This window comes from Impatiens glandulifera, chromosome 2 (assembly GCF_907164915.1).
Source record: "Impatiens glandulifera chromosome 2, dImpGla2.1, whole genome shotgun sequence".
Lineage (NCBI taxonomy): Eukaryota > Viridiplantae > Streptophyta > Magnoliopsida > Ericales > Balsaminaceae > Impatiens > Impatiens glandulifera.
Window position 1 is genome coordinate 66990011 of NC_061863.1, and position 27263 is coordinate 67017273.

At 32.9% G+C, this 27263-nt stretch overlaps 4 protein-coding genes and 1 non-coding gene across 5 annotated transcripts; 4 read left to right on the forward strand and 1 right to left on the reverse strand.

Annotated features, from left to right (window-relative positions):
* The first annotated feature begins 1200 nt into the window (after positions 1-1200).
* Positions 1201-2491, forward strand: LOC124927801 (protein BIG GRAIN 1-like E). Its single transcript, XM_047468276.1, has 2 exons — positions 1201-1383; positions 1537-2491. Exons 1-2 carry the CDS (start codon positions 1234-1236, stop codon positions 2323-2325), a joined length of 939 nt encoding a protein of 312 aa, XP_047324232.1. The 5' UTR covers positions 1201-1233; the 3' UTR covers positions 2326-2491.
* A 1326-nt stretch (positions 2492-3817) lies between these two features.
* Positions 3818-3889, forward strand: TRNAD-GUC. The gene has a single exon. It is a non-coding gene; the product is annotated as a tRNA-Asp (tRNA).
* A 1368-nt stretch (positions 3890-5257) lies between these two features.
* On the reverse strand, positions 5258-6933 carry LOC124926803 (probable UDP-arabinopyranose mutase 2). Its single transcript, XM_047467106.1, has 4 exons — positions 6518-6933; positions 6197-6447; positions 5891-6059; positions 5258-5822 (listed from the first exon to the last, which is right to left on the reverse strand). The coding sequence occupies exons 1-4, from the start codon at positions 6854-6856 to the stop codon at positions 5499-5501; spliced, it is 1083 nt and encodes a 360-aa protein (XP_047323062.1). The 5' UTR covers positions 6857-6933; the 3' UTR covers positions 5258-5498.
* Positions 6934-11909: 4976 nt separating this feature from the next.
* Positions 11910-12479, forward strand: LOC124925280. Its single transcript, XM_047465250.1, has one exon. The coding sequence runs from the start codon at positions 11910-11912 to the stop codon at positions 12477-12479; it is 570 nt and encodes a 189-aa protein (XP_047321206.1).
* Positions 12480-16288: 3809 nt separating this feature from the next.
* Positions 16289-27243, forward strand: LOC124925911 (fructokinase-like 2, chloroplastic). The gene is made up of 6 exons (XM_047466046.1): positions 16289-16373; positions 24909-24989; positions 25215-25528; positions 25615-26309; positions 26390-26861; positions 26929-27243. The coding sequence occupies exons 2-6, from the start codon at positions 24949-24951 to the stop codon at positions 27147-27149; spliced, it is 1743 nt and encodes a 580-aa protein (XP_047322002.1). The 5' UTR covers positions 16289-16373; positions 24909-24948; the 3' UTR covers positions 27150-27243.
* Positions 27244-27263: the final 20 nt, after the last annotated feature.

Genomic DNA, 27263 nt, shown 5'->3' on the forward strand with positions numbered 1-27263 from the left:
CTCGGTGGAAATAGTCGACCTAAAATATCAAAATATCACGAAGCGTTTTGAATGAAATCGGATCGAGAGTCGTAACAATGGGGTGACATGTTAGTTATACTTAATTCAAAAAAAATTATAAGTTATTGAGTTCAAATATAAAGTCCAACAAAAGAAAAAGTTAATTTAAAAGTTGTGAAATTACACCACAATACAAATATGTAATGAATGAAAAATATATACATAAATAAAGAAAATATTAGAAAAACATACCAATGATTTATTATTATTTTCTACCTTTGTTAATTAACCACCATATCATCTCTTTAATTATGCTTTACATGTTCTTAATACAAAATGACGATGCAACAAACGAGAAACTTCACTTCTTATGAATGTGATGTGTCTTTTTTGGGGTTGTTGCAATCTTTTTAATTTGGTTGGGCGGTTATCAATGTTGATTTTCATTTTTCTTGTTTTAGGTTTAGTATTTTTTTTTTTTTTGTTACTTAGTGAGTGCCCAAGATCACAAATTCACAACCAAGTGTATAAGAGAAAATAAATATGATATTTTGAGATCATTCTAGTTTTCAACCTTCTAAAACAAATTAAAATATGACAACCACTCAATATTCTAATATAAGATATGACAAAAAAATCAATATGATAGAAAATTAAACAAAACAATCAAATTGAAAGAAAATAGCTTTACTAATAGTCTTTCTTTGACTAACTATATATAGTCTCTTGATTTAAATTGATATTTTGCTAAAAATGATGCACATTTTTAATTTGCTTAGAACATGATTAGAAATATAAGTAAGATGTCTACTATATATGTGAAACCATTGGGATTTGATTTGGAAATCACAATCTTAGTCTTTTAATATGACCATTATCATCAATTATTTAATTAAAAGAGGAAGGAATTAGTTGACACGCATCATCCATCAATAATATTATATTATACGACCATCGTCATCATAGAACATTAGAATGTTTATTTTTCTTATAATAATATATTCTTACGTACGTTTAGAGGTCTCCAAGATTACACATCCACAACTTAACGTCATATAAAAGAAAGAAAATTCAATAATTTAAAAATTAAAAAAAAAAAATTGACATCAATGGGACCCTATAATTGAACCCCATATGTGCGAGCCTTCATTATTTAATGTTATTGTAGAGTTTGCTATTGATCAATCCATCATTATTTTCTAATAAAACTCCATCGAGGACCACCTTCTCTCTATGTCCATCACGGCGGAACAAAACAATAAGATGTTCTTGAAACCTTATCATCGCCGGAATGACTCCGACGAGCTAGATGTTTTTGAGGCCTCTCGCTACTTTTCGGGTGCGACGGAGTTGTCGAACGGGGTCATCCCGACATCCCATAAGGTAATTAATTTGTCAAGCTAATTATATATTATTTCATCATCTATTTGACCTACTTGTTAGACTTAAATGACTCTTGATCTATATAGTATTGATTAACTTTTTTTCAAAAAGACAAGCTAGTGAATTAATGTGTGTTTTTAATTAATTTAACAGAATGGTGAACAAAGACCACGTGTGTGGAGAACCGGTTGTCCTAGGATGAGTTTAGACATGCCGAATACGAGATCAGGCACGAATATCACATCTTTGGAAAACAAACAATCGACAATTATTAATAATATTAACGTTAATAATAATAAGGAGAAGAAACACAAACAACCAAGTTCACCAGGTGGGAAATTGGCTAATTTCTTGAATTCTCTATTCAACCAAACGTCGTCTAAGAAGAAGAAATCTTCGTCGTCGTCTAAAATATCGTCTACACAATCAATGAAGGATGATGACGAAAGCCCTAGTGGAAGAAGGAAGAGAAGGAGTAGCATAAGCCATTTCATAGGCTCAAATAATAATATTGATACGAAATCCGCCATTAATACGCCGATCAAAGTTATCACTATACCAAGTAAGATAATGATGAAACCGGCGACTTCGAATGTGACAAGAAACGACGTCGTGGGTACAGATTATGCTTGGTTGAATGATAAGCTTCAATGGGTAGACAGAAAACATAGGATTTATGCAAATGGGTATTCGGATAAATTAATATTAGATGATTATAAGAAAGAATGCCGAGTACCCATCAGATCTACGGTGGAGAATGAACTAGATGATGATGATGATGATGATGTGGATGAGGATGGACGAAGAAATAGTGATTCAAGTTCTGATCTTTTTGAATTGCAGAATTATAATCTGGGTTATGATTCATGTGGACTTCCAGTTTATGAGACAACAAATATGGATAGCATCAAGAGATCGGCAGCATCAGTACTACCCATTTAGAAAAGATACAATTTTTATTTTCAAATGATCTTGATCTTGATCTTGATGATGATGATGATGATGATGATGATGAAGATAGGGTTCAAATCGATGATCAGATGTGGTATCTGATTTTTTTTGCTCTATTAATTCATCGATCTTTATATTTTTCTTCCATCATTTATCCACCCAATCTTTAATATTCCTGTTTTTGTACAGTCTGGAATGTTTGTTTGTCTCTCTTATTTTGTCCAAAAATTATATATATTTTTAGTGTAATAATCTAATTAATTTGCATCTTTTTTTCAATTTATTACCATATTATAACAAATTAATTGTATTATTGATGTGCATCAATTCATTATTAAAGATGATATATATAAATCCTTTTATTGGTTTCCGGCCGGCCATTAGCAGAGCTGCTGGAGCTTTGGAAGGAGATAATGGAGATAATTATTAATCATGGTCAGAATAAGCTGCTAGGGAACATATATAAATTATATCTGTCTTTTACATGTTTCTCTGTTTGAAAATCTAGATGTCATCCATTATCCGCACTGAACTCTGAATGAAAGAATGTCAATAAATTTAAGATATTTGAAACTTTTTCTAATCCAAATTCAAATTCTTCTTTATAGGTTTTTCTGAGTATTAAATTAGCATGTTCGTCCCCCATTAATCGATAATGAGATTCTTGACTAGACGCACAACAACTCGGTCTGTTGGTTGGGCCACTTATACTCAATCGATTTTTTTGAATTTTGAAAAGTATTTCTCATTCTATCGAGTTAGGAGCGGCTACAATTGATTCAGCGGGAGCTGCGGTTGGTATTGGAAACTTCCTTAACTCTTCGATTCATTCCGTGGCACGAAATCCTGATTGATGCTATTTTGGGCAACTCTATGTCTATATCTAGTGTTTCTAAATTGATTGTTTTTTTAAAAAAAAAATCTTCAATTAAAATTTTCATTCAAATCCATCATAATTATGACTGCAACATATATCATGCTAAATATAAGCATCCAAAATTGTTAATAGATAACAAAATCAACGCAATTATGTTATAATTTACATGCTAGTTTGATTCAACTTATAAATAAGTCAAGATTGTGTAATAAGTTTTATCAAATAAATTACTAAATAAATAAAATCAAACATAAGTTTTAGCAATAAACTGAATAACAATTAAATTTGTTAAATACACATAGTTAACTATTAAATAAGATAAATATTTTCAAACATAATAAACTGATTAATGAATCTAGCCTGAAAATATGTAATGACAAATGTTGTCAACAAAAAAACACAATAGATGAATACCCGTGACTTATTGTCCGTGTGAATGTTTTACTATTTTATTTTTATAATTGTGTGTGATGTTAAAGTTTGTATAAAATACAAAATGTTTAAACAGGACAAATATTTAAGTCACGTGTATATTCTGTATTCAAATTATATTAAACTTTTTTTTAAATGTATAAGTAAATACAAATTTGAATCAAATAACACCAAGTCGTTGTAGTATAGTGGTAAGTATTCCCGCCTGTCACGCGGGTGACCCGGGTTCGATCCCCGGCAACGGCGTTACTTTTTTGTTTCTTCGGTTTTTTTTCCTACCACCACCTTTCCCTAGTATATTGCTTGATTCTTCTTCTTCTAAGATTTCAGAGTTTGATCGATTGTTAATTTGATTTTAACCTATATTCTAAACACATGATTAGGTATTAGGATTGTTCAAAGTTAGTTTAGATTAGATTCATACAGCAGTTGGCTACGATTTTCTTCAGAAAATTTACCAACATCAAATGTTCTTCCTATAAGACTCTTAAAACTGCATCTGAATCATGTTAAAGATACCAAGATCATTAGCTAGGTTAGAAACTGCGTAATATAATAAACACATAACTGTAATCTAGTTGATTCATTATAAAGTGGAAGATAACTTGCTTCCCTTTGCCCTGTTAATCATCTTCTCTTTTCAAATTTTCTTATACACTATATTGCTATATAATTCTAACTACGTGCTTATAAATCAGCAGAAAAAGCTGAAATAATTATGTTTGTTCCCACTTTGGATTAATAGATTGCCTTATGAGATATTTTCACTCATGCATGATGGCTTGCTCTATAGACTTTTCTTCTTCAAGAGTTGCAACTTGCAACTCTAAAATTTTATTTTGAAGCTTGTTAATGAATATGAAGATTAATTTCTTCCTTAGTTTTCCTCTCTAGTACAAACCATCCATGGTAATCTGCTTTTTTTTTTCTGTGGCTTTATGAGAAAAATACAGAAGAATGCATAAATAAACAAGTAAGCACCTGATTTTATAACAGTCTAAACACAGTAGGTATCAGGTAGTTTGGTTCAGATCAAATGTCTCGATTTCCTCAAAGTTGTGGATCGTGCATTAAAATGTCTCAGATTCGATTTCCACCAAGTCGTGGATCGTGCAAGTAAAAATGTATGTGAGTCTTTCTATTTTTCAGGAACACTTGAATATATTTTAATTAACCATGCATTTTTGTTTATTATATAGTAAACATGTTGATTAAAATTTACACTTTTGTAGTAAATGCGTTCAAATCTCAAGAAAATTATTTCAAACACAAGTTTAGTCCAGGACAAAATACAGCTAGTTTTCATTATAAAAAATTGAATCAAGAAAGTTTGCACTATCCATTTTAAGCATTTTTAAGAAAAACTGTACATAAAATCTTTAGTACCAGTGGTTTACATAATGTTTCAATAATTCTAGTAACTAATAAACCATCTTCACCTGAATCTTCATTCATTGACCTGTTAATAAAATTATTCAACTAATATCATGATTCAGGGAAAGCATCACTTGTTTTCCATGGACAATTGATGATACATTCATTGCAGCTGAAGAACCACTTTGACAACAATTGAGCCATTCCTTAAACTAATAATTCAATTCAAATACTGCATAATTCTGAAAATAACATAATATTATTGTCTGCAGGCAGATAATATACTCCTCAAAATGTCAATAGCGTATACTAAAAACCCATATAATGTTTTAACTAATACCAATAACAGAACTGAAAAAAACTGAATGCATAAATAAATAACAGAAGCATAGCTTATCCCAAGTTTAGCCGGAAAATTCAAATGGCTACCAAAATAAAAAAGAAATAAATTGAGCCGAATAATAGTGAGATCAGATATCTCCTACTTATCGGTTTTCTCACCCTTAGAGAGGTTGAGTTCATCCCAAGCTTCGATCCATGTAACCATAGCATCAGCCAGCTTCACAAAGTAAGGATCCAAATTGCTGAGCTTCTCCTTAACCTGCTTGGAGAGCTCCAGATAGCACTTCTGGACGGTTGTGCAGTCCTTAGGGAGAGTCACAGATTGGAAGAATGGAATCAGATCTTCTTGCCAGAATATGCCTTTGTACTCCTTTTTGAGATTGACAAAAGGATTGCTTGCTTTGCTGTGCCAAATGTATGGCAGACCTGTTTTCACTCCCAAACCCAAGTGGTCACATATCACCTGCAAATTACAAAACCATTAGACCTGTTTTAGGATGATCTTATTTGAAAACATTCCAATCGAAATACCTTGATGCACCATCCAGCCCACATATCGTCGTATCGGCCTATTGGCTGACCATCACCCATAAGTCCAAAGTACATAGCTGGTCCAATGAGCTCTCTATCAAATGCCAAATTCATCCCACACATGGGAAATAGGGTTCCCTTTGGTATAGTCAGAACAGCATCAACATACCTGTGAAAGAATAAATTATAATTTGAATCAATATTTCCACTGAAATCAGTCAACACTAGTGGGTATGTAGAGTTCTTAACCAAGATCAAATTTTTCTAGATCATGATCTACAAAAAATAAAGAATGTAGATTTATACCTGGTGTTCTTCTCAAGGGGCTTGACAAGTTGAGTAGGAGCATCATAATCAGGGATGTTAAGCCAGAGTCCATGGGAAACAGCAGTAGGAGCACCATTACGAAGACTAAAAGGATAGCCACGAACAAAGTCAGCACCATCTCTGTATGGATCATAAAGAGTATTGAAGAAAAACGGAGTCGATGGGCATAGAAGATTCTTGATGTGCTGCTCCAAAGCATTGATCTCCTTTCCAGAAGGATCCTTTGCAACCTGTGAAACATTAAAACATAGATGAAACAACAGATCGAGATTTGGGTTTCAAAATTGAAGTAGGACTTACGAAGCAATCGTCGTCAATGGTGTAAATATACTTCTTTTTAGAAACCATATAACCAAAACAACGACAAGCAGAATCCTTGAATGAAATGCAAGAAGCTTTAGGACCTAGAATACGATTGATATCGTTCCGATTGTAAAGCTCGTAATCGAAACCCTCAGGGACATTGATGACCTTCGAAGGATCGCCATCTTGAACAATGATCAAATGGTAGGGTTGAAAGTAAGGCCTCCACATCTCGAGGAAATCTAGGTTTCGGATCGTCGGAATGACGATGTCCAGTTCATCCTTCAGCAACGGCGTCGGATGCACTGCCGACGACGGCGAACTTCCTCCGGCCATACCTTTTCTAGAGAGAGAAAGTCGGCAAGCTGGACTCTCAAGACTTTTTCGAGAAACTAAGGCGGGCGCAGTTTTGGAGAAGACTCGATCGTACTATCTTTCAATTTATAATGGAAAATGAATAATAAAAAAAAGAATTAAAAAAAACAAATCAATTTAGGTTTTATTATAACTTATTACGTGCTTAATAATTATTATTTTAAAAGATATTTGAGTTTACTAATTTATTTTATTAATTATTTTTTCCTAATTAACTAATAGATCAAGTTAGCTTATTTCGGAACTTGCATTAAATGTTTCCTTCCATTTTTTGGGACGGATTTTTTTTTATATTTAAAAAAAAAATTAAATATTATATTGTGGTTAATTGAGTCTTATTAAAAGATTAAATAACAAAGGTCAATAAAAATATATTATGTATATATATGTAGGTTAATTTTAAAATTTGGAAAGTAAATGAGGTTAGTGATGAAAGATAATATTAGTTGATTTTAAAAAATAATTATTTATTTTTTAAAATCAAATAAAAAAATAAATTCAAGAAACAGATTAGCAATAAAGATGCAAATTAAAAAAAATAAATTATAGTATTATTATATATACAGTAAATTATAATACTTGTTTGGTTAGTTAGAATTTTTATATATATAGTGATATTTAAGTTTAAGTTATACCTTGAAATAGGTATAATATAATACATATTCAATTACAAGAAGGTATTAAAATTTTAATTTATTTTTAATATTTTTTAATCCTATTTTTTTAATATTAATATTAATTTGTTTAATTAATTTTTCATTAAAGTTTAATTATTAAGCTTTTATTATTTTTAATTTTATTTTATATTATTATTTTTTTAAATAAACTTATTTTATTAATTTTAATATTTTTTTAAATAAACTTATTTTATCAATTTTAATATTTAAAATTTTAAATAATTTTTAATTTAATTTCTTAAAATAAAAAAAATAATATTTATTATTATTAATTATAATTATTATCTCTTAACTGTTAATTTAATCATTTAAAAAATATATATTATTATTCATATTTTAAATAAAATTATGAAATAATAATGAATATTTATTTTTATATATTATTATTAATTTAAAATAATAACGTAATTAAATTATTATTTATTTATTTATATAATATTAGTAATATTTAAAATAATTATAATAAATTTTATATAATATTAAAATATAAAAAATGTTAGTTAAAAATAATATTAAAAACATAATTAACAAAAATAAAAAATAAAATTATTTTATTCTTTTAAATAAATTTTATACTATCTACCAAACAAAAAATTATAAACTTATATAATTTATATAATGTCTTATACTTTCAACCAAACAATAATAGTCTATATAAATTATACTCTTTTATATCTCTTTATAGTTTATACCTAATATGTTGTACCTCGTACCAAACTTAGCCTTATTGGAGTATGTATATTAATATTAATTGTTACATTTTTTTTACTAGTTGGATTATTTAAAGTTTTTAAAAAATAAAAATTTAGTGTAAACAACACCAAACAAATTTATGCAACCATATTAAAACGAAATTCAAGTTAAGTATTTTTTGTCTTACTTTTTTTTTCTTGGACAAATAATTTATAAAACACTTTATGATATATAAATATTTATAATTTTAATAAAATAAATTTATTATTTAAATTGTGATTTTGATAAATTGCACGTTATAAGCATACAATAAAATAAAAGTATATTTATATCCCATATTAGCTGTGACTTAATGCTACATTAAATATTCTTATATGAAATGAAATTAATTATATAGTATATTCCTACACACTGTCCATAATGTCATCTCATAAACATAAAAATAAAACTATTTAATGCACCATTAAGTTTTATTATTTTGTTCATATTTAACTTTGAATAAAAAAGACATACAAATATACACTATCATTTAATTACATAAAAACACAAAACTATTTATAATATACCATTAACGTTTTATTACGTTGTTCATATTAATTTAACTTTGACATAAGAAAGAGACGTATACTGATACACTATCATTTAATTTAAGATCATAAAAAATATATAATGTTGCATTAATTTTTATTACTTTGTTCATATTTAATTTTACATAAAAAAAGAGTTTTATATCAAATTAAAAAATATATATATAATATTTCACAAACTAAATATAAACAGGGTGCTTAGAAATCTCTCTTAGTCAATGTCTCAATCACAGTTAGAAATCTCTAAAGATTTTGGTTATATTTTGGAAATATTTAGATGGGGGAAATTTGAAGAAAATATTTTAGATTAATTATTAGTTTATAAATTTTGATATATATCTTAATTAACATATTTGAATATTGACAGTTTTATAAAAATAGTAAAGACATCAGTTACCATCACTGAATTTGACCAATTTACATTAAATGAAGTTTACATTACTAAATAAGCTAAAAAAAAAAATTAATTATATATATTATATATTGGAATCTAGCTATTATATATGATCGAAATTAAAGCAGCATATTTTGTTTCATTTTCTATAAAATCATGATCCATTTTTTAAAAAATAATTCAAATTATTTTAGATTATTATATTGTTTAGAATATATAATAAATGTTAATTAGATCATACAAACTAATATGCTTATTGAGAGCATATGAACTCATAAAAAAAGTATTTGAAAGATAAGTCAGATTGTTGTCATCTTAAACATAATATAGTTTATTCTACAATTTTTAGATCATTTTAAAAATTATTTGCTAATAAATTATAAGAATGCTCACGAAATTATAATGAGGTTACTCCAACTTTAAAAAAAAAAACATGAGCTATAGATATTCATCTATATCTTAATATAATTTAAGTAAACATAATTTAAAGAAATAAGGCTAAAGTTGTAGATTAGAAAAAATATCATTTAATTAACTAGAACATATTTAATAATTTTTGTTTAATTCATTAAGACTAAGAATAAATTTTGAAATACAAGTCGTCAACTCAATCTTACTTAATTATTTGATTAAATTATACATCAAAATAACATAATTATATTTATTCACTTATATTTGCTCATTTCATTAAAGTTATTTTACCTATATATTAAAATCATGGGTTAATCTTGAATAAAGTAATTTTTGCCATCATATCTTATCTTAATTAAGACAAACTTTAACCTTTAAAACAAAGAGGATTGTTAATAGAATTGCATATATATAAGAGTGGTGTTATAATTTTAATTTTAATTCTAAAAATATAAATAATCAATTCACATATATATATTTATAAAAATTATAGAACTGTAATTTAATTATATCCTTATAATTAAAAAAATTATATTAAAATAAAATTTGCAAATTAAACCAAAAGGCCTTCCTAATATATAAGAGAAAAAACTTAAATGAATTTTTGCTAACTGAAAATTAAAAACTTAAATTCAAACTATTCTGTTTAAATAATGCCCTTTTTGAAAAATATCAATTTGGATGTAAATAAAAAATATTATTAAATTAATGATACCTGTAATTAAGATAAGTTAATTTCATGCTATTATTTAAAATAATATTTTATTTGATGTAGAAAACATATTTCATTTTATTTAAAAATGTGTTTTTAATGTAAGTATATTACATTTGATTTCTTAAAAACAATTTTTATCACTTTAACTTAGAGTGAGATTAAAAAAAAATTATATTTATTATCATTCTAAAAAAAATTAATGAGGTAAATTTCAAATAATTTGTCTTCTTCAAAGTTCAATAAGTGCATTATCTTGCAATGTATGAATCAAATTGCAATTTGTGTCTAATTTAATTAGTTGAGTGTAGTTGCTATATATTTACCTTGCTGTGGAATTCAACGTTTCACAAAACAAAAAAAAAAAATTGCAATTTGTCAGTAATGAGGCAAGAACATGAAAGAGACATGGAGGGATGGACGTATAATAATATTCCAAAGCAAAATTGGACATTGTGCTGTCAAATCACGTTTCAACAGTTATATAATTAAAGAAATAGAGATTTATATAAGAGAATCTTCTAAAAAAATCAAATCAAAATTATGATGTTAAATATATATATATATATAGTAAGAACAATTTTACTAAAAAAATAATCTGAAAACATATAACCTAGAAGATCAAACGTTCATACCACACACACATATGATGCTCTTGAGTAGCCATCAAAATTAGTCAAACTAATATAAACCAGCTAACACCAACTTTATGATTCATGGTATTGGGCTTTGATTTGGATTTAGATGATTTAAATAATTCATTTAGAATTAATTAAATAATTCATTTAGAGTTATTTAAATAATCTTAAAATGAAATTATGAAAAATTAAATTATTGTTGAAAAAATTAAACTATACTAATATTTAATGGAAAAAAGTTATTCTAAAAAATATATAAATAATTATATTTTAAATCAACCAAACGTGTAAATGTGTTATTTGAACATAGAAGAGTATTTTTTTTTTATTAGAATCACAAAGAACTAAGGGCATTTGTATCAGTTTCCCTATTTTGTATCCCTAAAAATAATATAAAATAATAATATTCTTATTTTAGAGAATCAAAATATAAATTATTCTATATCAGCTTCCTTATCCTTATCTATATATATCATTTAAATATTCATTAAAACAACCAACTTTTCAACCACTTAATTACTTATTCATATATATTTAAATATTCATTAAAACAAACAACTTTTCAACCACCTCAACCACCTAATTTATTTATAACTCTTAAATATTTATTTATAACTTCTCAATCACCTTAAGAACCTATAAGGAAATGGTTACTTTCACTTTAAAAGAAAATTCTGATTTGTATCAAAAGTTTTCAAGGTATGTGTTGGATTGATTTTTGTATTTATTTTAATAGTTCAAACTTTATTTTTTTTACATGATTTGGTGGTAAAAATGAAAGCAATTGTAAAACACAAATTATATGTTTTCATAGCAATTGTAGAAACATTTGATTTTTAATGTCACTAATATACATTTTTTTTATACTTTACAGGTAAATTCACACATAAAGACTGTTAACAATGACTAATGACGAGAGTTTTCTAAATGATTTTTTTAATGAAAGCGATGATGAAGATATAATTGAAATTCTAGCCTTGAGCCGTGAAAGGAAAAAGCAAAACACACATGGTGAAAGCTCAAGGAAATCACGAAGATATATTGATCGGGACACACTAGAAGGGCATAATCGCTTATTCAAAGATTATTTTGCAACTCTACCAGTTTATTCATCTCAAATGTTTCATAGGAGATTTCGAATGAGTCGTGAACTATTTATGAGAATTCAATCTAGAGTGGAAGCACACGAGCCTTACTTTCAACAAAAAAGGAATTCTGTTGGCAAATTAGGTTTATCATCACTTCAGAAAATCACTGCAACATTACAAATGTTGTCTTATGGGATAACAACAGATTTCATTGATGAGTACATACGTATTGGAGAAACCACAGTTATAAAAAGTCTAAGGTGTTTTGTTCAATCAATCATTGATATTTTTGGTCCTGTCTATCTACGAAAACTAAAGAGGATATTACAAGATTACTTAAAATTGGTGAAGTTCGTGGCTTTCCAAGAATGTTGGGTAGCATAGATTGTATGCATTAGAGGTGGAAAAATTGCTCAACCGCAAAAGTTATGTTCACTGGTCATTATCACAAACCTACAATTATATTGGAAGCATTGGCATCTTATGATTTATGGATTTGGCATGCATTCTTTGGGCTACCAGGGTCACATAATGATATTAATGTTCTAGAACGATCTAATGTGTTTTGCGAAATAACAAGTGGGGAGAGTTATCCTGTTAACTACTATATAAATGGTCACAACTACAATATGGGGTATTATCTGGCTGATGGTATATATCCTCCATAGGCAACATTCGTCAAATCAATTCCTTTACCTATGAATCAAAAGACGTTGAACGTGCATTTGGTGTGCTCCAAGCTAGATTTACAATTGTCCGTGGTCCAACAAGATATTTTGATCGTGAAACACTCAATAAGATCATGTTGGCATGTATTATTATACAAAATATGATCATGGAGGATGAACGTGAACTTCATCCACAACCAGATATATTTGAATATGAACAAATATCTGAAAGTCCTCTCATTCCAATCATATCACGCACTCAAACTCCAGAACTTATGAATTTTATTCAATCACTCCACAAAATTAGAGATAGAGTAATGCATAGTTAAATTCAAAAAGATCTGCTTGAGCATCTATGGAATGCATATATAGTATGTCATAAAGTTGAGTATGTGTTTGTTATTTTTTATAATATTTTATATATATATATATATATATATATATATTATCATATTCTTAGGGCATTTGTAGCATAATCTTTAAAATGTGTTCTATCTCTATTATGAAGATAAATAATATAAAAGTTGTAAAAAAAATGTTTTATCAAATTCTCTATCCTTATAATTTTTTAGGGATGATGAACAATGAATCTTTATATTTAGGGATTACTGTAGCATCCCTAAATAATAAAATAATATATTTTCTCTTCATCCCTAAATAATAAAATAATATATTTTCTCTTTCATGGCTAACCATCCCGTCATTTCTCTTTTCATTTTTAACAATCCCGCCATTGTTTTTCTCCGCAATTTTTTTCCTTTTGTTGCTATTTTTCCTATATCTCTCCCATTTTTTCTTAGATCAATAATTTATTTGCTCCCATTTCTATCATGGATATTTCTTCAATTATACGAATGGCGGGAGGAGTAGATAATGAAGTGTATAATGAAACATTTCAATCTCAAACTAGTGGTGGTGATTATGATCAGTTTATGTCAACTTATGAGTTTAATGAACTGCAGACTCAAGATCAATACAAAAAGTCTCGAAGTAAGAACTTCTCTCCAGAAGAGGACCTTCTATTGGTTTCTACTTGGCTTAACACAAGTATTGATCCAATTCATGGAATGGATCAAACCAATAGTCAATATTGGAGCATGGTAGGAGCATATTATAAGGAAGTCATAGAAAAGACTAAGTATGGGCAACGAACAGATAAATCTCTCACAAATAGATGGATCACAATCTAGCAAGCTGTAAACAAGTTTTGCGGCTATTACACACAGCGAGAATGAAACCTCCGTAAATCTGGTGATACAGGCATAGACGTGGTATATTATTTTCTATTTAACTTTATCTTATATAGTGCAAATTGATGAATTAAGTTTGAGATTTATCTTTCAGCTTGAAAATGCCAAGAAGATCTACCATGAGATTTAGAAAACTCCGTTTCGATTAGAAAACTGTTGGAATAAATTGAGATTTAATGTTAAGTGGATAGAATACATGCGTCAAGGACCAACAAAAAGAAAAACATCTTCAAATGACACAACTAATTTGAATGATGAAGAGAATACTAGGGCTGATTTTATTGATTTGGAGAGGCCCATGGGACAAAAGAAAGCAAAAAAAGAAGATAAGAGAGGGAAAGATAAATCAAGTAACATATCTGAATTTGATGCTGCTATTATCAAATGGACGTAGGAAAAAATAAAGAACGAAGGAATCAAAATGGATATTGTTCAGCAACACTTAAAGATACAAAAGGCTAAAACTGAAGCTGATCAAAAAAAAAAAGGAAAAAAATTTGCGGAAAAAAACAATGGCGGGATTGTTAGAAAAACAATGAAAGAGAAAATATATTATTTTATTATTTAGGGATACTACAGTAATCCCTAAATATAAAGATTCACTGTAATCCCTAAATATAAAGATTCACTGTTCATCATCCCTAAAAAATTATAAGGATAGGGAATTTAATAAAACATTTTTTTTTATATTTGGCAACAATTTTACCTATAGATGAAAAAGTATAAATTAAATTTTGAAATTGTGTTTGACTAAATTATATTTTCAAACTGATCTCATATAAATTTACATTGAAATTAAATATTTTGCATACAATTTTGTTTCTTTTCAATTTGGCCTAATATTGTCTGGTGTACTTTACCTTCTAATTTATTTAAAATTTTCAAAATTTAGGGTTTTGTCCCCTTGTCAAATTTTTAGTGACCTTTGTGTCCTTATAATTTGGCAGCTAACTTTATGAACATGCATGACATGTCTCATACTTAGTTTTTTTTTATGTATTTTCTTTTATTAATATATTTGTGTATCTGAGGTGTGGAGGGTTCATGTTTAGATGTGATTTATTTTTAAATTTTTTATGATTAATTAGCAATTTCTCACCTTTAACTCCCTAAATAGGAAGAGGGGTATTTAAATGAGTAATTTATTTTTATTTTTTGAATAATTTGTGATAAATAATGTTAAGACTTGTATTGAATTTGTATATAAAAATTGAATGGTTTATTTTCTTTTTAAATTTATATTTATGTATATCCACACATTCAAATTAAGCTCTTTCCTTCTCATCAATTTATTTTATAAAGAAAATACCTACATAAAAGTTATACACAACACAAGAATTTTGCTGTTTCAGTCCAAACTACCTATTAAAAATTTAATTTTTTCAATATTTATTACTACCCATATTGTAAAAAACTTTTCTTAATTGAAATACAAAATGTCATACCCTGAAAATATTTGTTATCATACAAAGATATAACGAAAACAATGAATTTTGTATACAACTTCAAACATCTGGTTTCTAACTATTTTGGAACGAATTTACATATGTTAGGGACCTAGGGTTTAAGTTTATTCCAAAAAATTAAATAAATAGTTTTTCAAGGTAAAAATGAAATATTACCTCATAATTTTATAAATTTTAAATTTAATTCAATATATGTTTATCTAATTTTAAAAATGCATAATCAAAATACATCCATTTATTTCTCCAATAATTTTAACTTTATTTTAGTCAAACCCATACCAAACTTAATTTTTCATCTTAGGTAGATCTATACATCAATTTTAATACCCTGATTATTTAGATTAATAATGTACTAGTTAAATTATTTGTCTTCCTCAAATATAAGGTCTCAGATAATACTTGCATAATTTATTTATCAAGATCTTATTTGATTTTATTTTTTTACTCAAAATCCAATATTTTCATCAATTTTATCAATCAGTTTATCCACCCAATTCTAAGATAAAACTAAAAAAATCATTAAACAAGCTCCAAGATTCTACTTTTAGAATTCCTTTTAAACAACCCAACTTATTTATAGACAATTGAATCATTTCACTCCACCATAAAATTTAATATAAAAGTTCAATATTCAAATTATTAGTGAGAAATTGTCCATAACTTTCTCAAAGATAAAATAAAAATAAAAATATATACATTTATAATGGGGAGGCTTATTTGAAATAAATAAAAATTATTTCAAACATAAATCAATAAATGATTACATTTCTAACTAAATAAACTTCTTTTATATATATTTTTAAAAAAACTATTAGAAAGGTTTATGGAGAGAGAAAATGAAAACCCTCTTTCAGCAGACCTCATCCACTTCAGACTGTAATTGCTCGTCACTCTTCTGTTAAGGGAAATTTGAGGAAATGACCCCAAAATAGTGCCTAATAGCGGATGGTGCGGGCCCAAGATTTTTATAGCGCTGGTGACCCCCAAATTTTTTAATGACCATTTTACCCATGCGTCACGCACCCTCCAGGTGCGTGACGCACCCTGAACCCTATAAAGGCTTAATTTTTTTTCATTTTCGTTTCAGTTTCTCTCTCATCCAGCCCCTTTCTTCCCGTCTTCTCCGCCGTGAAACCCTAATGGTGGCGGAGAAGATTTTCTCTTCTTTCTCAGCGATGAAGAACGAATCGAAGAGGCACCGTCGACCATGGCACCATATTCAACGGCCTATAGCTTCGAACAACATCCAATGGAGACGAGTTTGCACAGCGCTGAGGATTTCGAACAAATTGACATTTCATTCGGCCATTCCACTATATTTTGTGTTTATTTCGTTATTGTTTGTTTCGTGTTTGTTTGTTCCTCATTGATTCGCTGATTCCTTTACTGATTCGTTGAATGCAGATTGATTGTTTGTTTGGTAGGATGCGTCACGTTGGATGCGTCAAGATGGATGCGTCAAGATGGATGCGTCAAGATGGATGCGTCAAGATGGATGCGTCAACTCGGATGCGTCAAGATGGATGCGTCAACTCGGATGCGTCAAGTAGGATGCGTCAACTCGGATGCGTCAACTCGGATGCGTCAACTCGGATGCGTCAACTCGGATGCGTCAACTCCGATGCGTCAACTCGGATACGTCAAGTAGGTGACGATGCGTCACATTTATTTTTATTTTATATTAAAACCCAAATAAGCCTCGACCACTATTCATGCTCTCTCTCTCTCTCTCGCACCCGACGACGCACCTGCCTCGACGACGCACCTGCCTCGACGACGCACCTGCCTCGACGTCTCTTCCTGCTCGTCTTCGTCTTCATCTTCTCGTTCATTCATTGACTTCTTGAGGTTAGTTTTAGTTATGTTTGTTTATGTTCATGTTAGGTTTTAGGGTTGGTTGCTTCTTGTTTGCAAATGGTTCATTCATGGTTAATGTTAGGGTTTAGGGTTGCTACATGCTTGCAAATGCTTCATGCATGTTTTATGTTATGTTTTTAGGGTTGCTTCTTGCTTTCAAAATGTTCATGCATGTTTTATGTTAGGGTTTTAGGGTAGGTTGCTTCCTGCTTTCAAACGGTTCATGCATCTTTTATGTTAGGAAGTAGGGTAGGATGCTTCTTGATTTCAAATGGTTCATGCACGGTTTATGGGTTGGCTTGCGTCAAACAGCTGCGTCAAGCAGCTGCGTCAAGCAGCTGCGTCAAGCAGCTGCGTCAAGCAGCTGCTTGACGCATCTGACAGTTGTTTCTAGCTATTTTGACGGTTGCTTTTCTTCTCGTTTGTTTATATTTGTTGTGAAATGTTTTCTCAAACATTGTTGTTTTTCTTTTCCCTTTTGTAGATGGCAGACTTCACGGTTCATGATTTTCCTGGTAGGATTTCATTGAAATCTGTCCTAGCCTTGAAAAAAGTATCTGATAGGTTTGAAGCGCTGGGTCTTATGGAGAGGGCTCTAAATTCTCAATTTCAGTATTTATTGAGAGGAGTCCCAGACTTGTTGTTCTCAGGGACCATTTTACATCAGTTGCTGGTTCGGAAGGTGAAGGCCAATTTGAATAGGATGATTTTCAACTTCAATGGGGAGGAATATACCTTTGGTCTGAAAGAGTACGCATTGATTACAGGCCTCAACTTCGACAGATTGCCTGAATACAAAGATGAATGCCGAGGTTGTCCACCCTTGCTGATAAAATATTTCAAAAGGAATACGTCAATTCGAATGATGGATTTGGAATCTATATTCATGAAATGCACCGATAAGGAAGACGCATGGAAGATCGGGTTGATCTGCTTGATTAACCAGTACCTCTTCTCATATGACCCAAAACGCCTTTTAAATCTCAAAATCATCCATATGGTTGAAGATGTTGAAGACTTCCTCCGATTTCCATGGGGGAAGGTGTCCTTTAGATTCACCATGAGGGGTCTTGACCAGGACATGAAACACCACAGGTCCGTATATATGTCCAGGAAAGGGAGTGGAGTTACTAATTCCTTTGCTTATAACGTGTATGGGTTTGTACTAGCACTACAAGTGTGGAGCTATGAGATCATTCAAAACTTGGTCCCTAAATTCGCCACAAGGAAAGACGTTGATGGCCCTTTTCGCCCAAGGATACTGTTGTATCAATCGAAAAGGAAGAATACATTTCAGGAGATGCAATCTGCCTTTAACAGCGCTGTGTTTTCTAAGATGCAAGAGTCCTCCGAGGAGACGAGTTTGTACAGTGGAGAGGATTTTGAACACATTAACAATTCATACGATGATTTGTTTGAGGGAGTTACTGATGGGGGAAAAAAGAGAAAGGCTGATGAAGATGTTGCTGAAGATGATGATGATGAAGATGTTGATGAAGAACCTAATACTGTCCAACCTTCCAAGAGGAAGAGGAATGTTGAATATGATGATATATCCCCCCCCAGCAAAGCAGCCATCAAGCGTCGTAGCCTGCGTAACATGACTCCCCCATCCGCAACTTCAACACCTCCATCATCACCTCCACGTGAACCTGCACCGGCATCTCATGTTCAGATAAAGGATGCCGAAGTGATAAAGAAGGATGTCGAAGAGATAAAGAAAGATGTTGAAGAAATCAAGAGAGACATAAGAGACATCAAATTGAATCAACAACACTACTTTACGAGGATTGAAAAGATGATTCTCAGTTTAAGCAACCAGTTCGCCAGCCATGTCTCCAACCAGGTAATTCAGCTTTCTGTGTTTTACTACTTTATGTCTTTGACGCGGCTGCTTGACGCAGCTGCTTGCTTGACGCAGCTGCTTGCTTGACGCAGCTGCTTGACGCAGCTGCTTGACGCAGCTGCTTGACGCAGCTGCTTGACGCAGCTGCTTGACGCAGCTGCTTGACGCAGCTGCTTGACGCAGCTGCTTGACGCATCCTTAATTTAAATTCTTTTCACTTTTGTAGCAGGAGCAGAATGACATCGGTCTCAATGACAATCGTGACAATGCAGAGGAAGAAAAGCAGAATCATATTCGTGTTGAAGAAGAGGGAGAAAAGCAGATTGACGAAGAAGATGAGAATGCCATTGGTCTGAATGACATTCTCGATGAAGAAGAGGAGCAAAAGGAGAAAGAGAAGGTTAATAATGTTGAATTGGAGCAAGACAATGTTGAATTACCAGGGGAGAAAGAGGATGTTGAGGCTGTTCAACCAATGTCGAATGTTGAGGCTGTTCAACCAATGTCGAATGTTGAGGCTGTTGTCGAGAAAGAGGCCGTTGTCGAGAAAGAGGTCGTTGTTGAAGAAGGGGAGAAGAAAGAAGAAGGGGAGATTGAAGAAGAAGGGGAGAAGAAAGAAGAAGTGGAGAAGAAAGAAGAAGGGGAGAAGAAAGAAGAAGTGGAGAAGAAAGTAGAAGGGGAGAAGAAAGAAGAAGGGGAGATTGAAGAAGAAGTGGAGAAGAAAGAAGAAGTGAAGAAAAAACCGATTCAAAAGACTTTTAAGAAGAAGGTTGGGAAGAAGAAAGACGAAAATGACGAAGATGAACTGGAAATAGTGAATACTCCTCCTCCTCTTCCTAAGAAAGTCATACTGGTCACGCGAAGGAATAGGAGGCCGAAGAATGATCCAGATTTCACCGACCCCAATCTGAAACAGCCCAAGTTGAAAGATCCTATCACCGTCAATCCACTTCTAAAATACGACGATCAACTTCTTCATCAATTGCAAACATGGCTTAAAGATCCAAAGACTGACAACAACAGAATTGAGCTCCATACTATAGAAGGTGATAAGGCATTATTTCGCAGAATGCTAAAAAGGTTCACCTGGCTGACTGATAAAGTAAGTAATATTTATGTTACAATAATTTTAGATTTGCAGATTGTATTTTAAATGTGTTTCTCTTGTGTAGGAAATCGATGCAGGTTGCTTCATTCTGAGAAGAAGAGCTTGGGTATATCCAAAGACATATAAGAAGAACTTCTTTATTGGAGATTGTTGGCTCCACACCAGGTTCACTGCTGATTACGCTGCGTTTAACAAAAGTCGTATTGAGTTTGACATTGAAAACTTTTTCGAATACTTCTTCGGCGATGACAGCAACTATAGGAATAGTTGGAAAGTATGCGATGATATATATATTCCTTTGAACATCAAAGACGTCCACTGGGTACTTTGTGTTGTCCGTCTACAGCAATGGCGCGTAGACGTATATGACTGCGATCCTGGATGTTATGCTAATCTTGATGAGTTTGTGCTGCCGATGTGCCAAATGATTCCGGTTATATTTGACAAGGCATTGCCTCTTGAAGATAAACAACGATTTCCAATGCTCAACCCTGATTCCGTTTTGCCATACACTAGACGTCCAGAGTCCGAAGTTCCCAAAGCAACAAAGAGTGGAGATTGTGGTGTATTTGTACTTATGTATATTGAGTACTTGACTGCAGGTCTGAATCTATCAGAAGTGACCTCAACTGAGATGAAAGCTTGGAGAGAAAAGTGGGCAGTGAGGTTATTTCATGGTATTGTAGATCCATAGGTTATTTATGAAACTTTTGTTCTGTACTGATATCAAATTTTTGTAATGTTAATCTCAAACCTTTGTAATATAGTTGATTTAATGATATCAAATGTTGTTTATGATATATATGTTATTCTAATTAATTAAACCATGCACTAATGTAAACCATGCACTAATGTAAACCTTTGTAATTTTTGTAATGTTAATCTCAAACCTTTGTAATAGGTTCTGCACTAATGTAAACCATGTTTCGTCAAGCAGCTGCGTCAAGCAGTTTCGTCAAGCAGCTGCGTCAAGCAGCTGCGTCAAGCAGCTGCGTCAAGCAGCTGCGTCAAGCAGTTGCGTCAAGCAGCTGCGTCAAGCAGCGGCGTCTAGAAAAACACTTGGTACAAAAACCCTGTCCCTGTATTACATTCACCAGAAAACTACAAAAACACCATAAAACAACATTAACACCATTAACAATACAATACACTTTACTGAATCCTTGAATCTTGAATCCTTGATGCAAACACAACATTAACACCTCCACACAAGACATTTGGTAATAAGTCTACAAAAACAACATTAACACCACAACACAACACTAACAAGTTCATTCTAAGCTAATGGCTCGTAAGATTGAGATGATGGCTCGTAGAGCTGAGATGAGGGCTCGTACAGTTGAGATGATGATGGCTCATTCTGCTGAGATGATGAGGGCACATGCTGCTGAGATGATGAGGGCTCATGCTGCTGAGATGATGAGGGCTCATGCTGCTGAGATGATGCTCTTGCTCTTGCGGTAGACGGTGCAGGCATCACTGCTTTGCATGTTGCTCTATTATGTCCTAGACCTGCACATGAACTGCATCGTCTCGGGACCTTACGGACCTCACCTTGGGATGTCCTACGTTTAGTTTGTGGCCGACCTTTCTTAACCTTCACAGGTGGTTTTAGACACACGCGTTGTTTGATAATATCGGGAAGATCCCAATTCTCTTCATCACCAACCGGATAACATGTCTCCGCATATGCATTCAACCAAGATACAGTTGTATAATACCTATGAGAAGGATAATAAAACAATTAAAAATAGGTTAAATAAATAAGTTCAAAACGATTAAATACCTTGAGCATAAGTCGTAAGGAACCACATTCCTGTGACGGGCAGCAGCCAGTGCATGTGTACAAGGAAGACCGGAGACTTCAAATACCCTACAAGTGCAGTCCTTGTCCTTCAAATTGACTTTATAATGTGCCTCATTATCATGCACATACAACTCAAATCGGTTAAGGGATGATACGGTATAGAATCTTGCTTTCTCAAAACCATCACATAATAACTTTTCATACGTTGGAGATAAAAATTCTTGGTGGTTGGACGCTTTTTCTCTTCTATCATTAAACCACCCTTGTAATGTTGTTCTTAAAAACTCAAGCATTGCTGAAATTGGATACTTTCTGGCTTCCCTGCACTGACTATTCAAACTCTCTGCATAATTGCTTGTGAGTTGATTGTATCGTTTACCGGGGAAATATGCTCTACTCCATCTTTGAAACCCAATCTCTTCCAAATAGGCAGCAATCCTATGATCTTTAACCCTGATCTTGTCAAAAAACCGATTAAATTGGGGGATAGTGTACGCACGAGAAGCCAAATCAAACTCGACATGGCAATTATCAGTTTTGAATTTGGCATTAATATTCATCTTTATGTGATATGTGCACGCACCGTGGTCTGCTTCTGGAAAAACAGCACACAAGGCATTGGCTATACTTGGGTGTCTATCGGATACGAAGACGAGATCATCAACTAATCCAATTGCTTCTCTAAGTTTTTGCATGAAATAAGTCCACGAGTTATTATTCTCTGAATCAACAACGCCGAATGCAACAGGATACAGTTGCTCATTGGCATCCAATGCAACAGCCACCAATAGTTGACCTCCCACCTTGTGCTTGAGAAAACTTGCATCAACACACAATACGGGACGACAGAAGGCTTTGAAACCCCTAATTGAGAGGCCTAGAGACATGAACATATATTTGAAATGCCCGTGCTCGTCTGTCTGAATATCTGTTATGGTACCCGGATTATTCTTCTCCAACATGTATAGGTATGAAGGCAATTTTCCATAGGAATCCTCTACCGTTCCTCGCACCGCCGTTAAAGCCGTTTCCCTTGCCCTCCAAGCCTTATTATAAGTCAAAAACATCCCATAATCTGACTGCATGTCTTCAATTATTTTTTTAGGCAAGTGGTTATGGTGATGATCCATGTACTTACCCTTCATGCACTGCCCAATAACCCATGCCGGTGTTTGCATTTTTTTTTCCGGCCTCGTCAAAACTGAGCATGAGTGTTGTCGATTGAATTTCCGAATCTCAAACATCTCGGAAAACTTACCTTTCACAGCACGTAAGCTCCACTTGCATGTCTCATCCATACATTTCACATACCAAAGATGTTTTCGAGACTTTTTCACTTTGAATTCAAAATGATAAGTCATCGCATATTTATATAGCGTCAGTTGAAGTTCTTTTTTAGTATCAAATAACGTACCGACTTCCAATACGGTTTCACTAGTTAACGCCAATGCAAATGAAGGGTCTGTCGGTGATACGTCTGTAGGGTCTGTCGATGGTGTGCCCATTGACGCTCTTGCACTAGATGGTGTACCCATTGACGCTCTTGCACTAGATGGTGTACCCATTGACGCTCTTGCACTAGATGGTGTACCCATTGCTCTTGCACTAGATGGTGTACCCATTGGTGTAGGTATTGACCGGTGCGGCGTGCGTGCAACTACTGATGCAGGACTAGTAGTAGCTTGGAAATCACTAACCCGTTCATAATTAAAGTCAATAACGCGTTCATGATTAATCAGTTCATGATGAGCTCGTTCATCTTCTTCTCCTCCTCCTTCATTATCACTTTCAAATAAAATCTGTTGAGAAACAACTCGAGAAACAACGCCGGGTATACTTTTTTGAGTAATGATTGGTAGTGTAGTATCTTGACTTGGGTACTTCTCTACTAATGAGACACAAAGTGGTGACGAAGATGACGAACTTCGACCCGATATCAACCGTGATAAGTACATGCCCACATCTTTATCTCCCTCAATAACAACAGGGGGAAGTTTTGCAGAAGGATCATACATGACTTTAATCACTAAATCATATGCAGACTTTTGCACGTTAATCGTCTCATAGATTGTATCAACTAATTGAGCAAATGTAGTACATTGAGGTATATCCATGGTTTTGCATGATTGTGCAGAGAAAGACCTGGTACCATTGGCTGCAATTTGCCACTCTCCATTGTACACAACAAATACGTCAGCAAATACTTCAGCTGCAATTGAAAAAATTATAGTATCAATCGAGAGACACCGTAATAATGAAATCAAGTAATAGTTATAAAGGGTCTGGGGTGCGTTACGCATCTGCGTTACGCAACTACGTGACGCAACTGCGTTACGCAACTACGTGACGCAACTGCGTTACGCACCCGGTTTCCGCCGCGACGGTGGCATTCCACCTACTCATTCACTAATCACTACACCCTAACCTAACAAACAAAGCAATCCAAGAGATAAATGAAGAAGGAGAAGAATACCTGTAGCAGCAGAAAGAGACATGGTGAAGGAAGAGAGGATTCCGCCGTCGTCTTCGTCGATCGGTGGTTCGGTTTTTTAGAGAGAAGGAGGAGAAGGGAAGTGAAGAGGGAGAAGAAGAAAGAAAGAATGAAAAGAACTGATCTTTTTTTTCTTATATAGTAAGGGCATTGTGGACTTTTCACAATGCCCTCAGGTGCGTCACGCAACGGGAGGGTGCGTGACGCAACGGGGGTATTTTCGGCAGAAAAATGTTTGGGGGTCACCAGCGCTATAAAAATCTTGGGCCCGCACCATCGGCTATTAGGCCCTATTTTGGGGTCATTTCCTCAAATTTCCCTCTGTTAAAGCCCTTTCAAAACCCTAGTTTTTTGCTTGCAATGGCTTCTTCAACTTGCCCTCAGTTCCTTCATCTACCCAGGTTCTCTGTTTCTTCTCTGTCATTCCATTACTTCGTCTTTGTTTTACTTAAAAATGAGATTTGATTTTCATGTATCATCATAAACCTTAATAATAATCTATGCGTGATTTGAAACTACATGAAATTGAGCTGAAACCGGAGATTTATCGTCCTCGAATGCGTTCGTTAAGGCGAATTGAAAATCTGCTTATGAAAAACATCTCCAATTTCTGTTCATACAAGCAGGTGGCGTGCAAACTATCCTCCCTTTTCCTCGACGAACTTTCTTCAGCTTCAAGATTTTAGATTTCCTAGAAAATTGAGTCTCTTAGTTGCTGCCAGGAAGAAAGCTTCCGATTCCCTGGCGCAGGAGGGATTGAATTTGAATGAGGAGATTGTTGAAGATAAAAAACCAGCTAAAAGAGGAGCTCCCAGAAAAAGTAGGAAGAAGGTTGAAACAGAATCTCAAGATCTATCACAGGTCAGTGAAATTATCAATGATGCAGATTCTGAACCCGTTGAAGAAGAATCCAGGAAACCCCGAAAAACTCGAACTAAAGGTATGTATGAATTATGATGACAGAATTCCAGCTTATTATATATCTCATCAATCATAAAAAGATAATCTTGCAATTTCACGATGCAGCTAAATCTACTTCTAGTGGATTGACAGAGGAAAAAGTTGAGAAAAAGGTAACAAGGCGGAGGAGAATCAATAAAAACAGTGATGAACAAAAGGAGGAAGAAGAAGTAGGAAAAGAAGAAGAAAGAAAAGAAGAAGTAAGCTGGTTGGAACAGAGTGTTGATGGTGAAGATGATCTTTTCGTTTTAAGTGATGGTGAAGAATCCGATGATCAGGATGATCTAAACCTAGATAAAGATGATGATGATGACATAAGTTCAACTTACGAATGGCCTCCTCTTGTTTGTTGTTTTGGTTCTGCTCAACATGCTTTCATCCCATCAGGAAGGCCAGCAAATCGACTTGTAAACTACGAAATTCAGGATCGAATGGCAGATGCAGTCTGGATTCCCGAGAAATTCGTTAGAGCTCCAGGTGGATCGGCAAGCAATGTTGCCCTAGCTCTAGCGAGCTTGGGGGGTCGAGTTGCCTTCATGGGAAGCTTAGGTGATGATGATTATGGTCAGTCCATACTGTATCTCTTGAACATTAGCAATGTCCAGACTCGATCAGTTCGAATTGACAGTGGAACAGAAACAGCTATAACACACATGAAAATCGCCAAGAAAGTTGGAGGCGGATTGAGATCGACATCTGTCAAACCCTCTGCAGAGGATTCGTTGTCAAAGTCAGATATCAATATCGATGTTTTAAGAGAGGTTAGATTATAATCTATTTGGTGTCATGAAAATGAAGGCTCATTTAGATCAGTTGCTTAAATTTTCTGTATGCATTGCAGGCTACTATGTTCTATTTTAATACATTACCAATTCTTGATCGGAAAATGAGATCAACTACAATGAAAGCGATTAAGATCGCAAAGAAGCTGGGGGAGCTTGTATTTTACGACGTTAACCTTCCAATGCCGCTGTGGCGATCTGCAGAAGAAGCTAAATCGTTTACACGAAAGGTCTCGGTTCTTGCTGATATTATTGAGGTTTCCAAACAAGAATTGGAATTTCTGTGTGGGATTAAAACGGAAGAGAAATTTGATACTAGAGACAACGACAGCTCTAAGTTTGTTCATTATCCACCCGAACTGATTGAACCGATTTGGCACGAAAACTTAAAGGTGTTGTTTGTAACAAACGGGACTTCTAAAATACATTACTATACTAAGGAACATAATGGTTCTTTTCGAGGAATGGAAGAGGCGCCAATCAGTTCTTTCAATAGCGAAATGTCTGCTTCTGGGGATGGAATTGTCGCAGGTATACCTTTCGTTTTTCTACTGCTATTGCAAGATTGAACCTTTTCTTATACGGGTTGATTCTACAGGTTTGATGAGGATGTTGAGTGTTCAACCGCATCTAATCAATGATAAAGGATACTTGGAACAAACCGTGAAGTATGCGATCAACTGTGGTGTTATCGATCAATGGCTGGAGACGAGGAAAAGAGGCTACCCGATTAAAGAAGGTATGGATGAAGTTCCTGACGAAAACGGCTTAATGTCCATCACCGAGAGGGAATACAGAACGCCGGTTCGAGTAAGCTGAATTTGTTCGAGAACAGACTATTACGCATAATTCTTGAATATTTTGGAATTTTTTTGAAATCACCAAAATGAAATTATATTATATTAGCTTACATATCACACAAATTTCAAATAA